Source organism: Alosa pseudoharengus, unplaced genomic scaffold (assembly GCF_046254945.1).
Source record: "Alosa pseudoharengus isolate Yale_2024_CS ecotype anadromous, Long Island Sound unplaced genomic scaffold, YU_APseudo_1.1 YU_APseudo_1.1_scf_15, whole genome shotgun sequence".
NCBI lineage: Eukaryota > Metazoa > Chordata > Actinopteri > Clupeiformes > Clupeidae > Alosa > Alosa pseudoharengus.
The window spans coordinates 7881363-7896032 of NW_027468620.1; the positions used below are offsets into that span (position 1 = coordinate 7881363).

General features: G+C 41.5%; 1 protein-coding gene across 1 annotated transcript in view; it reads right to left on the minus strand.

Annotated features, from left to right (window-relative positions):
- The window catches only part of prim2 (DNA primase subunit 2), a 62571-nt gene that overhangs the window by 28077 nt on the left and 19824 nt on the right, over positions 1 to 14670 (minus strand). The window contains exons 8-10 of the mRNA XM_076286528.1: positions 8165 to 8232; positions 5661 to 5733; positions 3976 to 4161 (exon numbers count right to left, since the gene is read on the minus strand). Of these exons, the coding sequence (XP_076142643.1) occupies positions 3976 to 4161; positions 5661 to 5733; positions 8165 to 8232 (327 nt within the window). The remainder of the gene's footprint in view (positions 1 to 3975; positions 4162 to 5660; positions 5734 to 8164; positions 8233 to 14670) is intronic.

A 14670-nucleotide genomic window follows, 5' to 3' on the forward strand; every position in this document is an offset into this window, starting at 1 on the left:
CGCAGGACTGGAATTTTATCCTTAACGCGTCGTCACACAAGGCGTGCATTTGGACCTTGAACAGCTTATTGGCCCGTGGTTTAAATTATAAATAAATAAATAAATAAATAAATAAATAAATAAATAAAACACTGCTGTCTGAGCGCCAGTCAGGGTTCTGTCTGCCTAGTACTGCATCGTCTTTCCTGTGTAGCCATCCATGCCTTCCCGCCCCACTAACAAGCCTCGGAGATTGGAGCAGCAACATGCCCAAGAGGTGGGGAGCCTTGTCACGTTCCTTGCCCATCATCAGCTACACCAGACAGACATGTATTAACGTATCCAGATCAAGATCTCCTCGACCTGCCAATAGTGCTCATGTCAAATCATGCTCCGTGTAGCATTCTTCCATCCATAACCACTGCATCTGACTGCCTGGCTTTGATAGCTAAGAGGGGGGGAAACACGTTGGAAACACACCAGAGGAGACAAATGCGTCCGTTTCTTCCTCGCCTCTCATCCAACAGCATCTGACATGAAAAGCCTGTGGAAGTTAGAGCGCGTCAATTCACGACATTGAAGGCCTTTCCATCTCTGTCTCTTATTTCCGTTCCCTCATCTTTAATCGGCTGTCTACGAAGTCCTGACAACCTTCAACTCCCCGGTCCCTGTGATCTTAATTTAACACTTTCAAAGAATGAAATGACATTTCCGGGAAAATTGTCATGTCTGTCTTGATGGAATGGGAGAAATAACAGGAATTCAACTGTCCAGCAAATTTGTTTTCACAGAAACAAAAAATAAGACTATGGATGGCAGACACATTTCTCACACTCACACACACACACAAAAAGGTGGAGTCATTGTGTTGTTTTGTTTTTAGTTTCAGATAATTTGTGATGCAGACAGTCGCTCTCTTTTTCCTCGCACAAAGGATGCTCCCCCTGCCATTTCTGCAGAAGATGTATATGAAAGCATGCATAATGCATTTCAGTGGATACTAACCACCACAGCCAGATAAAACAGCTCAGTGGAATAAATAAGAAGCATCATGAGGTATTTGTTTTTCTTCACTATAAAAGGTGCACTCAAATGCCCCCCTTAACCCATAAATTATTCAGGCTCAACAATATTAAAGAGCAAAATGGCAAATGAATAAGAGTGTCAGAAATTACAGTAGAGCAAGTACATACTATTGCATCAATGCAAAGAAAACTTCTTAGTTAAAGTTAAAACAATGTTCATGTCACAGACAAAATAAGCACATCTCAATGTCAATTCTCTGCAATCACCCAACCAGACTGATCACATTAGAAAGTTTCACTTTAAGGTTGTTGGAGACATTCCCTACACGTCCTTACTGAGCCACTAAAAATGTCATCCTACACAAGAAAATGAATTACTTTATCTTGTTTTAACTTATTTTTTATTAAATACAAGTTAAATATTTGCACCTACAAGCTATGGTTTCTGGTGCTGGTTTTAGACAGGTTCCTTCCATATATAGCAAGTACTCCATGACCAGTAGGGCTACCATAATTAATTGACAGTTTGTAACTATCAAATTAAATTGGCAACTATTTTGGTAATTGGTTATTGATATTTTTTAAGAGAAATACCTCAAATATCTCTGATTATAGCTTCTTAAACTTTTTTCAGCTTTACTTAAGTCCTCTATGACCATAAACTAAATATCTTAGGCGGGTCGACAAAACAAAGCACATGAGAACATAATCTGGGGTTTTGGGATGTCAACACCATAGACTGTATATACAGTCTATGGTCGACACTGATCAACATTTTCTGACATGTTTCATCTAACAACTAATCGAGAAAATAATGTACAGATTAATCAACTATGAAAATAGTCGTTAGTTGCAGTCCTAACCTGGTTAAGGCAGAGTGTGCCTAGACTTTGATAATACTTAACTCATACTCTCCCTTGCAGTGTTTTGAGGAAATGTTGCAGGATGGGGTTATGCAAGAATGAAGACCAGAGTTGAAATCTCAGGAAACCCTACAACTATGCCTAGAACTATGAGATGACACAACACAGAACTATTAAGGGGAATAATTTTCCACTCAGGCATTTGAAAGTTTCTGCTCAGTTCCATGTTGTAAAAGAATAATATATCCTAAACTTTTCATCACACCTGGCTTTGTCTACATTTCTGATGGAAATGAAGACACTCTTCCCATGAGTGGGTAGTAGAGCATTCAACTGCAAAACTTAATAAAGCTTGCAATAATTGAACATAATTTAAGGAACACTTCATTTAAAAAAAGTATAGACTGAGCATTTAGAGGGAGCTGTAAGAAAGGACATGTCCCAGTCAATCACAATCAAACAATCTAGAGAAACAAATGTACATATCAATCAATGATATTTTTTTATGGTCTAACTATGGTCGCCATTCTTCTCCTGAACAGATCATGATGATCATGTTTTTGCTATCCAACATTGCATGTGTTCTGAAATGTGTGCACAGAAGGCAGAGTGACTCAATGTTTTGTCTTCTCTGATCAAATTGGGCTTGAAAAAGCAAACCAACACACAACAGACAGACGGGGGAAAGCTTTTCAACTGACACACTACCCACTGTCAAAACATCGTCAGTAGAGGACAGTCTAAACATCTAGAGAGAGCACTAATTTAAGCATCTCCTCGAAGACTTACACAACATCACCAGATTCCTTGACTGACACAGTAAAGTGGCATCAACTTGGCAGAAAATAACACTGTACTGCACTTGATACAACTCTGATAACAAAAAACAACATCACACTGGCTCAGCCTACATGTAAATAAAAAAGATGATACTTGCATGCTTGTTTGCAATTTGGAGAGCAAAATAATGTGCAATCATTCTAAAACCTCTAGAAAGAATCACTGAGGCTTGAAATGGGAATGTGACAGACCTAAAGGCAAGGATGATTATACATATTTGTATGTCTCAGGAAATGGACAACAATCCTATCTAATGTCCCTGACTGCGGATCAGCTGAAAGTATGCATTTGCCTGATGAATAAATAATTAATAAAATAAAAAATAAGCACAAGACAGGGAATCAGAAATCTCAGCCAGGGAGCCTAATTTTCCTGTTAAATGTACCATAGACGTAAAAATAAGATTGCATAAAGCAGTCTGCTGATCGCTCCTCCAGAAATGTGTAATTAAGGAGGAGGAGGAAGGGTGCCCAATTATCTTCAACATCAATACAAATACCAGAGATGAATAGCTAAGGGTTGAGCAAATCAGCCCTGTCTGAAGTCTGTCTCTTCTTTGCCTCTCCTCTAAGCACCTCATATCTATTCATTTAGGAGTTTCACAATACTTAAGACTTACTGGAGGGTGAAAAGAGAAAATCATATCAGCCAAATTCATAACAATAAACATGCGATGTCTCAGAGGAGAGAAGCAGAGAGAGAGAGAGAGAGAGAGAGAAGAGTGGGCGAGAGAGGGAGAGGGGGGTGAGAGAGAAAGGGGTGAGAGACAGGAGTGCTGAAAAATGAAAAAAAAAAATAATACGGTTGTAGCTCGGGGCTCGGGGGGGGGGGGGGTGATGGGGGCGTAAAACAGAGAGATTTTTGCCAGGAGAACATCATTATCAAACCAGTCAACCTCTAAATGACACTGAGACGTGATGGCAGGCAGTAACCCCAAAATATATCACAGATATGTATGCTTAAGAAGATGCAAATCAAAGTGGGGAGAGCTTGCTGTCCTACAGACTAAGACGTTAAAAACTTTTTTTCATTTTATATACTTTACGTACTGAGGTTTCAATTATAGCTCAGTTATTTTATTTCTACATCCATAGATCATGATAATCACAGTTTCTACATCCATAGATCATGAAAGCACCGTTTATCAAAGAAACTGTTGCTACAAAGACCATCATCTAGAATATGGAACTAGCAATTCTGCTTTGTTTCACTGTCTGTCTAACACATCAAAAATCAACTGCGTGCCGTGCCGGCTGCATATAACTTACCTTGTCGGCGTCAACTTTGCCTTTGACAAATTCGGACCTCCAGAACTGCAGGGCCTGGTCCAGCGTGAGGCCGATGCCCTTCAGGAAGAGACCGTACTGCATGCGGCCACCGTGGCGCAAGTGGTGGTTGTCCCTCAGCGCCTTGTGGAGCTGTCTCATGCACAGGGGGAAGGACTTGCCGGAAAGCTGGGGGAGTCAAAATGAGGAGGAATCAGCAGGTCAAAGGGATGCATCATGGGAGATTCAGCAATGGTGGCCAGTAATGACACGTTGGAACAATAACAAACAAACAAAAACAGAGCAAAACAAATACAACTGTAGGCTGTAATATTTGAAAGGACAGACGTGTCGTTGCTGGCCTTTGGTGAAGGTGATGAGTTGTGGCTTGACTTTTTAGCTACCACACACCATTTCTCTCAAACAAAGCATTTAAAAAAAAAAAATCTAAGTTTTTCATAGTTTTAACGTAGAGGTTAAAGGGGTGGTTCAGGATTTTGGACATAGATAGGACCCCATTTCCAAGTTAGCAAGTGTGATATTTATCAGTGGAGATCGTTTTCAACACGTTTCATATAATTTCATTTCATTTTGTACAGATCTGTGAAAATGAATTTCCCCACAGACACATTAAACTAACTACCTACCGTAAGGTTATGAATATGACCTTGGAAGGAGAACACGAGACGTTAACCCATGGGAAGTCATTCCTGCATGACGTCATCGATCTAAACAAATCTCCCATCTCCCATCTCAGGGAATGTTTTACTACATAAGATAAACTAGTCTTTATCTTTTTTCTTTTTACTTTTTTTATGCCTTTAATGATACAGGATAGTGGAGAATGACAGGAAGCTAGTGGGAGAGAGAGTTGGGAGGAGGATCCGGAAAGGACCACGGGGCGGGAATCGAACCCGGGTCGATGGCGTATGGTGCAGGTGCCCTAGCCAGTCGCGCCACGGCCGGGACCCTCTCATTTTCTGAAATGGCCAAACTGACCAGGTTCAGGGAGTCAATGAGGCTAGAAAGGGTTAATGTCCTTCAGAGAACCGCGGTTATATTGATAACCTTTTGTTCCCTTTCAGTCCAGTTCACTCAACATAATACAAGAAAAGACTCCCGACACATAAGATGAAGTTCTGTTCATTGGACCACATTGGGGGAGCTTGCTGGGCATCTTATAAATTCATATACAGTACATGTGTGTATTTAATACTGCTGATTCAGTATCTCCCATGTTCTGGGGAAAGGTAGGACATACTTCCAGTAGCTGCAAATGGCAAATGGTCAGCACTAATACAGGGGGGCATCTGGACTCATTGAGCTCTGGAGACCTTAATTGGTGCAAAAAACAGGCTGATTTCTACACGCATTTATACAGTGTCAATAGCGATACAGTCAGAGAATTTAACATGGCCTACTCTAAATGACATAACAAAACCACATATTTCCTCTGACACTCAATTCAACTACAAAGTCCATGAGCGTTTTTCTAAGGGAAAAGGAAATAGAAATGCATGTTAATGTGAGTGTCAGAAGTCCTCAGGCATTTTAACCTGACCTACGGAAACCAGGCTTCTCACTGTGCATACTTACTGAGCTTACGCTCTACAACTGAATATTTCATAGCATGCATGTGTCTGTGCGTGTGTGTGTGTGTGTGCGTGCGTGTGCGTGTGTTTGCTTACCGGATCAATCTGTTCCAAAGAAATCTTCCCAATGTTCTTCTGAATACTGTAATCCTGACCCACGTAAGCATGACTACAAAATCAAGAGCAAACACAAAGATGGAATAATCAAAGAACATTCTTTGTCAAGGAAAAAGAAAACAGCAAAGAAAGAGAAAGAGAAAGAGAGAGAGAGAGAGAGAGAGAGAGAGAGAGAGAGAGAGAGAGAGAGAGAGAGAGAGAGAGAGAGAGAGAAAAAACATTTGCCATCTTTTGATGAGAAGCTCCAAAAGGCTTTTTGAGAGGGGGCTGGTGGGGAGGCAGTTGAGGAGCACTCAGGCTGCATTTAGTGAGGACCTCAAGGCCACAGCTCCCCATGCATCATTATGCAAACGTCCTGACCCGCCAAAAAAAAAAAAAAAACACACATAAATAAATAAATAAGAAAAAGAAAGCAAAATGTGACAAACAGAATCTGGGCTTTCAGGCTGATGGGGTCACAAGATGGCTGAAGTGTCACTCCGAGATTTTTACTTGGATAAGGGAGATTGGGTGAAATAATAGGCGTCTAAAAACACCTGCAGTGCTCAGGGTTTCCCAAATGTCCATCAGTGTCCAGCAGAATGCTGTTTTTTTATTTTGAAAGAAATGATCAACAGCTTCATGGTGAAGTTTCAAAACTGACAATATCTGCTGATGATATAGTTCCCACAATACAATCTGATGCATCTTCATTTTCATTTTGTTCCGTATGCCATAGATACAATGGCCTTGACTGCAATTGGATAGATATTGGGAACACTGTTTCTGTATACCTGAAAATGACCTGGTTATCTAGGGCCAGCTAACCAAACACATACATACATATACAATGTATGGCATGTCTGTTTGTATCTTTTCCTTCATTTCTTGCCAGTATTTATTTGATTAAAAACCCTGCCATCACACATACCGTTTCAAAAATATTAATTTCCACAATTAAAATTCTATCCCATTTTACACAAACTGCTATGCACAAAAAATTGGTCTAAAATGCCATGGGGGAAAATGTGGCTCCTCAGATTTAATCAATATTAGCATTCCAAACATATGTTTTTCAAGTAATTTCCCAGCTCTAAACATTTCAGTGATATTTAACAACAGTCTTGGGGGGGGGGGGGGGGGGATCTGGCTGATCTGGTTTCCTTTGTGCTTTATATGAAAGACTGGCTGGATACCTACCCCGGCCCCTGGCAAGAATACAAGATCCACAAATGCAGCCTCACAGCTGAAGAGGCTAAAGAGAGATCTGCTGATATCAAACATCAATATCTATTCTCCTCAGTCAGACCGTGGGTCCTGGAAGTCACGGTGGTGTGGTGATGTTTTTTTTTTCTCTCCCTTTACCAGCCATTAGTTTACCATCTAAAAATCTGTTTGGTCCTTTTAATTCCCAAAATCATCCAACCCATTCGAAAGAAAGAAAGAAAGAAAGAAAAAATGAAAGAAGAAAGAAAGAAAGAAAGAAAGAGAGAGAGAAAGAAAGAAAAACAGAGACAGAGAGACAGACAGAGATAGAGAGCGAGCGTGTGTCTAGCTGAGAATGTGTGTGGGCTTTTTTAATCTCAGCTGAGGCTCCCAAATGTGTGGTTCCTGAAAAGCCGGGCCATGCTTACACCTGTAGGGCCTGGAGTGGATTACTGCAGAAGGAGGCGAGGTGACATTGAGATGTTGTGAGTCGGAGTGTGGGAATAAGAGATAATGATGGATAGAAAGAGAAAAGAGAGAAGGATAGACCAGGAGAGGGGGAGCGGAGATAATGAGTGGATGAATGAAGACAGAAAGAAAGAAAAACAAAGCAAAGGAGAGCAAGAGAAGTATAAGTATACTGTTTTGATCCCGTGAGGGAAATTTGGTCACTACCTTTATCCCAATCTGTGAATTAGTGAAACAAACTCAGCACACAGTGAACACACAGTGAGGTGAAGCACACACTAATCCCAGCGCAGTGAGCTGCCTGCAACAACAGCGGCGCTCAGGCAGCAGTGAGGGGTTAGGTGCCTCTCTCAAGAGCACTTCAGCCTGGTCGGGGTTCGAACCGGCAACCCTCTGGTAGGGTAGGCCACGGCTGCCCCAAAGAAAGAGAGGGAGGAAGAGTGAGAGAGACAGACAGAGGGAGGAAGAGAGATAGAGAGAAGGATGAGAGAGAGAGAGAGAGAGGGAGAGAGAGATGAAAGCTATAACTCCATTATCAAAGGAAAGTGGGCGTTCAGTCATTTTCAGGAGGATGAAAGACCTTTAAAAACAATTGTTTGTCGAGTGCAACAGCTTTGTTTGGAAGACTGTGCTCTAATAAAGGCAACCAGTCTCCTGAAACCCACCAGGCACTCTTTAAAGGCAATCAGCTTCTTTGTTTTCCCATATTTATTTCACACTATCAGCTTTTAAAAGTGCTGCCAGAATGCCACAGCTATAATGACTCATGGACTCGAGTGAAGTAATACAGCGGTAATGCAGCAATGGCGTCCGTCTCTGATAACGCTTACCTGAGGTGGTTCAGGAGAGGCTGCAGTCGCTCATCAGACTGTACTGCTGGCAGAGATCTCGCCGTCAGCTATTAAATGACAAATCAAAACAGAGACCAGAGAGAAATAAGACACAATGATATTGTTCATATGAGACTACTTGAAAATGACACGCTGTTCATATTGTTTTAATATCAGAATACTTCTATGTTATGGAAAGCTTGTGTATGTGAGTATGCCATTGAGGAGCCTTTTGAAAGGTAATCAGGTGATGACTGTTGTTGTTGTTGTCAAATCAAGTGAAATTGTATCAATTAGACATTTTAATCAGCAAATTAAGTGGTATAAAAGAGAAAGTAGGTACACTGGCACTGATTACTAATTCACGAGAGAGTTCGAGACCCTTGCATTTGTGAGTGACACAGCCTTAAAAGACAGTCGAAAATCGTTCACGGAAAATGCCTACTGAGCAAGTTTTCACTATTGAGCCACCACAGCCAAAGATCAATCCAGCGAGTCATAATTCATGCTTTTTGTCTCCACAAAGATATCTCCATCTTATTATGTTTCCCACATCAGGAAACTCTCCCATCACCTCACTCATTTGACTTCACCATTGTTACAAATCCGCTCGAAATGCACTCAAGAAAACTCAAGAATAGGAGGCAAGAAAGGAAAACAAGGGAGGAAAAATCATTAAAAACCTTAAAAGTGCAAATGAAGATGAACAGACCATTCCACCATCTATGTCTCATCATTTATTCAGTAGTGATGACCATCGAGGAAAACAAAAGCATACTCAAGCCTTTCTGAAGACGGCAGGGAAAAATTAAGTCGATGCGCGTTTTCACCTAAAAGCCATCCATCAGTTTCGGAGGCCTGAACTCTGGGATATCTGTTAAGCAAGGCAAAACACAGACAGTGATGAAGGGATGTGGCGTGCGGGTGGCCAAACTATTGCAGCTGTGACACATTAGATACATTCTGCAGTTGGCAGCTACCCGTCTGGTCGAACGGTCTCTCGAGCAGGCCGTGAGGAGAAAGAGCATTTTCAGCTGACGTAACGTACAAAGTTTGTAAACCAAATCCTGATCAAGCTGGTGTTGCATGGCTATGTGCAATAACTGTCAGAGGTATGGTCACTAACTTGGCTAAAAACAATAAAAATGAAAATACAACGTGGCTATGAGGTTATGAATTGACAGACCAAAGTAATCCTATACTAATCATTTAGTAACTAACTTAGTAATTAAGCCTTTATTTATATAGCTGTACTGGGACCAAGAACAATTTCATAGGAGTGATTTATAGCTTTTTACAGATTTTTACAGATTGCTGCTAATGTCTAACACTCTAAAGAGTGGATAAACATGTAGGTATTGTAAAGGTCATGCGGAAAGAAAAAATAATAATTGCACTCTTCAAAGCCTTGTGAAAGTCTTTGGAAACCATACAAGCACAGATGCACACAGGCACACACACTCCCACACAAATGCATAGACAGACACACACATACTTGAACGCATGCACGCACGCACGCACGCACACGCACACGCACACGCACACGCACACGCACACACACACGCATACACATACATACATACACACACACACACACACACACACACACACACACACACACACACACACACACACAGACAAACGTTCTGCAAAAGAAATGCAGTCAGATGGCTAGCAGCTTCCAATTTCACGCTCATTTAATAAAACACCCTCAGTGATGTCCTCTCCATCCTCTCGCGAGTATAATGGCACGGAGGCTCTGCCACAAAGGGCCGCTAACGGAGCCCGCCGGAGGAGCCACTCCATGCCTCACTTCAGCCTACGTCTGTGATCCGGATAATTGCCAGGAAATGGAAGTCTGACATGTGCAGCCGTCATAGTCCACCACCTCACTGGAAGGGGGTGGGGGTGGGGGTGGAGGTGGAGGAGGTGGTGGTGGTGGTGGTGGTGGTGGTGGTGGTGGGGGGGGGGGTCATGCCACTGTGCCGAATACAGAGCCAACACAGCCACTGGGGAGCAGAACGAATCTCACCTGCTGACCTGAACCAGGTGTGTGCTCTCTTTATTCCTCTGCAACTGACACGGCTTTGGCTTTTTTCACTTTTCTTTTCTCTTTTGCCTGCACATCCTTCGCTCCGCTTTGCTAAAGAAATAATCTTATTCTAATTTTGCAGTAGTAACATCATGTGAGGTTTTGGCAGCCACTCCTGGTGTTAGCACATTTTAGCAGTAGTCTCCTCCAAAAATAGTAGGTCACCTACCTACTGCATCTAGTGGGGACTTGGACAAACATGTGCCACAGGGACTGGGAGCTTGGTGCCAATGGAAACTGCACTGTGAAACCCTTGAACAATGTAGAGACCGAGAACACCCTAGAGAATCTGACACCTTTAGGGCTAGTTTCCTGTACATGGGGATTAAGCCTAGTCCTAAACTAAAAGAGAACTTCAATGAAGATCTCCACTGAAAACAGGCATTTCGTCTGGGATTAGGCATTTAGTCTGGGATTAAGCATTTAGTTTACAATTAGTCTTAATCCATGTATAGGAAAACAACCCTTTGGGCTAAATTCCCATATATGGATTAGGCTATGCTTTTTTTCTAGACTAAAAGGACACTTCAATGAAAACTTGGCTGATGAAAGCTCTTAGTCTAATACTAGAATTAATCCATGTTTGGGAAATTGGCCCAAAGGGTTACAAATGGTCTAACACCATTGTAAGGATACAGAGAACCAGTAAGGACTAGGTTTAACACATTATGAATGCAGTTACATAGTGAACAGTGATAGGACTCAGTGAGCATAGGGTCACTAATGTGTCAATGATGTTCACCCTTATCCCAATACAGAATATGAACAGATTTTAACATGCTAAATGTTACTAAATTGTTACTGCTGGTCATGCTACTGTAGCTACCTAGCAGGGCTCTCTTCAGTTTTCTGTCCTACTACCTGTTTCCAAAGATTAATCTTCTTGTGTTTATATACACCTTGCAAGGATGCACAAACAAACAAACAACCCCCCCACCCCCCACCCCCCGAAAGGGAAATGCCCAGTCCATTGCAACACAACAGTCATTGGAACACAACATTAAAAAATCCCCGTCTGGACAATTCATCATCAACTGATCTAAGAACCATTTTGAAATATGCATGGTCTAATTAAAGAGAGACAGAACCTGCAAATTGGTAGTGGGGATTGCCAGGACATTACACGCACATGGCTAACATCACTTCTGTGGGCTTCACTATGTATATGTGACAGAAAATGGCAGAGATAATTTAAGGGTACGCATCATAATTCTTAATATTGTTATTCAAATTCCTGCTACAAGGCTACACTGCATATAACAGGGTATTTTATCATGCAAATACAGAACACACACACACAAAAAAAAAAACACATATTTGCATGGCTACTTACTTTTCAACTGCATCCCAATTAAATTCCTGTCTGTGAAATGCTAATGGATATATAATTTTACAGGGCTTCTGCAGAGCAGGAACATCTGCATTCTGGCACAATTAGCTATTTTTCTGACTAGTTCGACAGACAGGGTCTGTTATGGTGAGCACCTGTTAATTTAATGAGAAATGATTCACAACCTCATCACATCAAGTTCACACAAGACAGAAAAAAAAGCTTGTAAGAATATTCTAGAAGCCAAACAAACATGACAGACCTCTAAAGGAACCTGTTGGTATTTTAGAGGAAGCCATGCAAACCATTAATACATCAAGAGTTCCTGCAGGTCTGGCAATTTGCAGAAAACAAAAGATGAAATGTAAATAAATAATTAAAATAAATAAACAATGCAAGGACCCCTCATTGTCAGACTTCAGCTTTGAGTCGCCTATGCCTTACACACACGGAACCTAAACCTCCTAAAACCTCCAAACTTGTCCCCCCTTGGAAGAGAACTCCTCTGTCGTGGAAGTCACTCACCCCCAGATTCCGAAGGGTACTGCACAAAGGCATGACTTCCAGGTACTGAATTATACCTGGAGCCACAAACAGAGGCAAAGTGAGCAGAGAGAGACCCGTGCTTAACAAAAACGCCATTCCTTTCTCAGGTCTATTGACTAACAGATTGCCATCAGTCTGGCGCTGCTGCAGCCTCTGGTCCTGGCTCTAGGTTCGGGATCCATTTGTGTAATGGCGCTGTATGAGGCCACAGAGGAAACACAAAAGCTTCCATTTACAAGAGGAGAAACAGATCAATACTTACTCGGGCGCTTTTCACACTGCTGTTAATTAGACCGTTTTCATCATCGTACATTTGACACAAAGAGTGAGAACCCAGTCTATAGTGGAGAACCCCCCCCCCCCCCTTCCTTTTGTGTAAGAACAATGATTTCTTTAACTCCAGGAAAAGACTATTTCTGGCATTTGTAAAAAAAACAAATATTCCAATAACAGTAGCACAGTCAATATCTGGCCCTAAACCACACATCAATCAAAATGCCGTCTTTTAAAGTGTTAAGTGTGTTGCTCTCTTATCTGAGCTTAAATAACTCAAAGAAGCTGGAATTTGAGAAAATAGGCTCATTCAAGCAGAGAACGCCGATACAGTGCTCAGTGACAGGACAGCTCCACCATCTGGTTAAAAATGAGTCAAATAAATAAGCAGGCAGGCACACACCACACACACACACACACACACACACACACACACACACACACACACACACACACACACACACACACACACACACACACACACACACACACACACACACACACACACACACACACACACACACACACACACACACACACACACACACACACACACACACACACACACACACACACACACACACACACACTTGCAGCTGCAATACCATACCATCAAAGGGAATATCTGCTGCATCACATATTAAAGCAATTAAAGATTGTTGTGGGGCAAAAAAGCAAAAGAGTAACAAGTTGTGCCTTGAGGGCTACACTTATGCTAATTAATTGTCTCCCCAATGTTGTCTGGTGAACGTGAATACATGAATGTGATTCATTTTCTCATATCATTGCTTAAGGAAATACCTTTAGGCTACGGTTCCCAAAAGATGTGTACTTACAGAGGGCAAGCCTTAATACTGTGGGTCTTTTTGCAAAAAGAGATTAGGTTGAGTACAGAGTAAAGTACCCTTTTTTGAAAGCAAGACGGTGAGAGAGAAAAAAAAACCCCGATGATGGGTTGATGTCTCAATCAAAACCTAAAAGGAACCGCAAATGAAACAATCAAAAAAAAAATTAAAAAAAATACACCCTTATGTAATGCCACTTGCATCAAGAAAGTTGATATACAGCCTTCAGAGACAACAGATCTCAAACTTGCAGTGCACTGATTAACCATCTTAGCAGATACCCTCATCAGATGCATGGGGATTGCACAGGCCCTCTTCACCACATGTCAAGGATTCTGACAGTAGTGCAATGCAGGTGAATTAATAACGTTTTCAGAAGACTTCCCTTATTGCTGTTAAAACGAAATAGACGGCACAATAACTACAACACTGCATTAAGATTCTTGTCAGCTTCAGAAAAAATCACTTCTAGAAGAGTTAATTCAGCGCATTCTTACCAATGAAAGAAGTACAATCTCATCCATTTTTGTAAAAGTTTTGAGCACTCAGAAATGCTGCCATGTGAAAACGAACTTCAAAAGAGTAAATGAGACATTCGATCCCTGAGCCGGAATAAAGTAACCAAGCTAAAAGGAAATAAACTGGCTCGTCATCATGTGGCTGAAGTCAAAAACTAGAAGAAAAAAAAACGCATAGTCCAAAGGCCTTTCAAAGGACAGAGGATCATACTGTAATTGCTGGGCACCTGACAGACACAGAGTACGATGACGACTGCTGCTGCTCAGGGGAGCTTGCCAGTACAAATGTTCCTATGGAACTTCAAAGCAGTCCAAGTGCAAGGCCAGGCCAGATTACATCCACTAGCCCTGTGACATTCATTAGGGTTTAAAGCCACTGGAAAGATGGAATTGGTGTTGTCAGATATACATTGAACACCAGATAATGCTCGGCATACACACACAACCGTAAGATGAATCTTCATACCCACAGTATTTACGCACTGCAGCCGCAAGCCCCAAGCAAACATCAATACACAACATGCAAAACAGAAGGTCAAAGCATATAGAGGCACAGCTGTCTATATAATCAATGTACACAAACAGCAAACAAATGGCAGATTTGAGGTGCAACTGCCTCAAAGTGACAAGAGCAGGGGTATGTAAGCACAGACATTGTGATTCTGTGTGGATAGACTGCTTAGAAAATAGAGGTTCACACACACCATGAGGGTACACAACTTAATAGCATACACTAGCATGCAGAGGCAAGTATATGAAAGGTTTCAGATCTTGTGGTTTCATCATTGATAGAATATAAAAAGGATAAAAGCATCTGCTATCAGTCAACTTTAACTTTATTTTATTTTTTTAAACAAAACAAAATGAATGTCGTTTTACAGCAGATATATTTTGTGCACTTT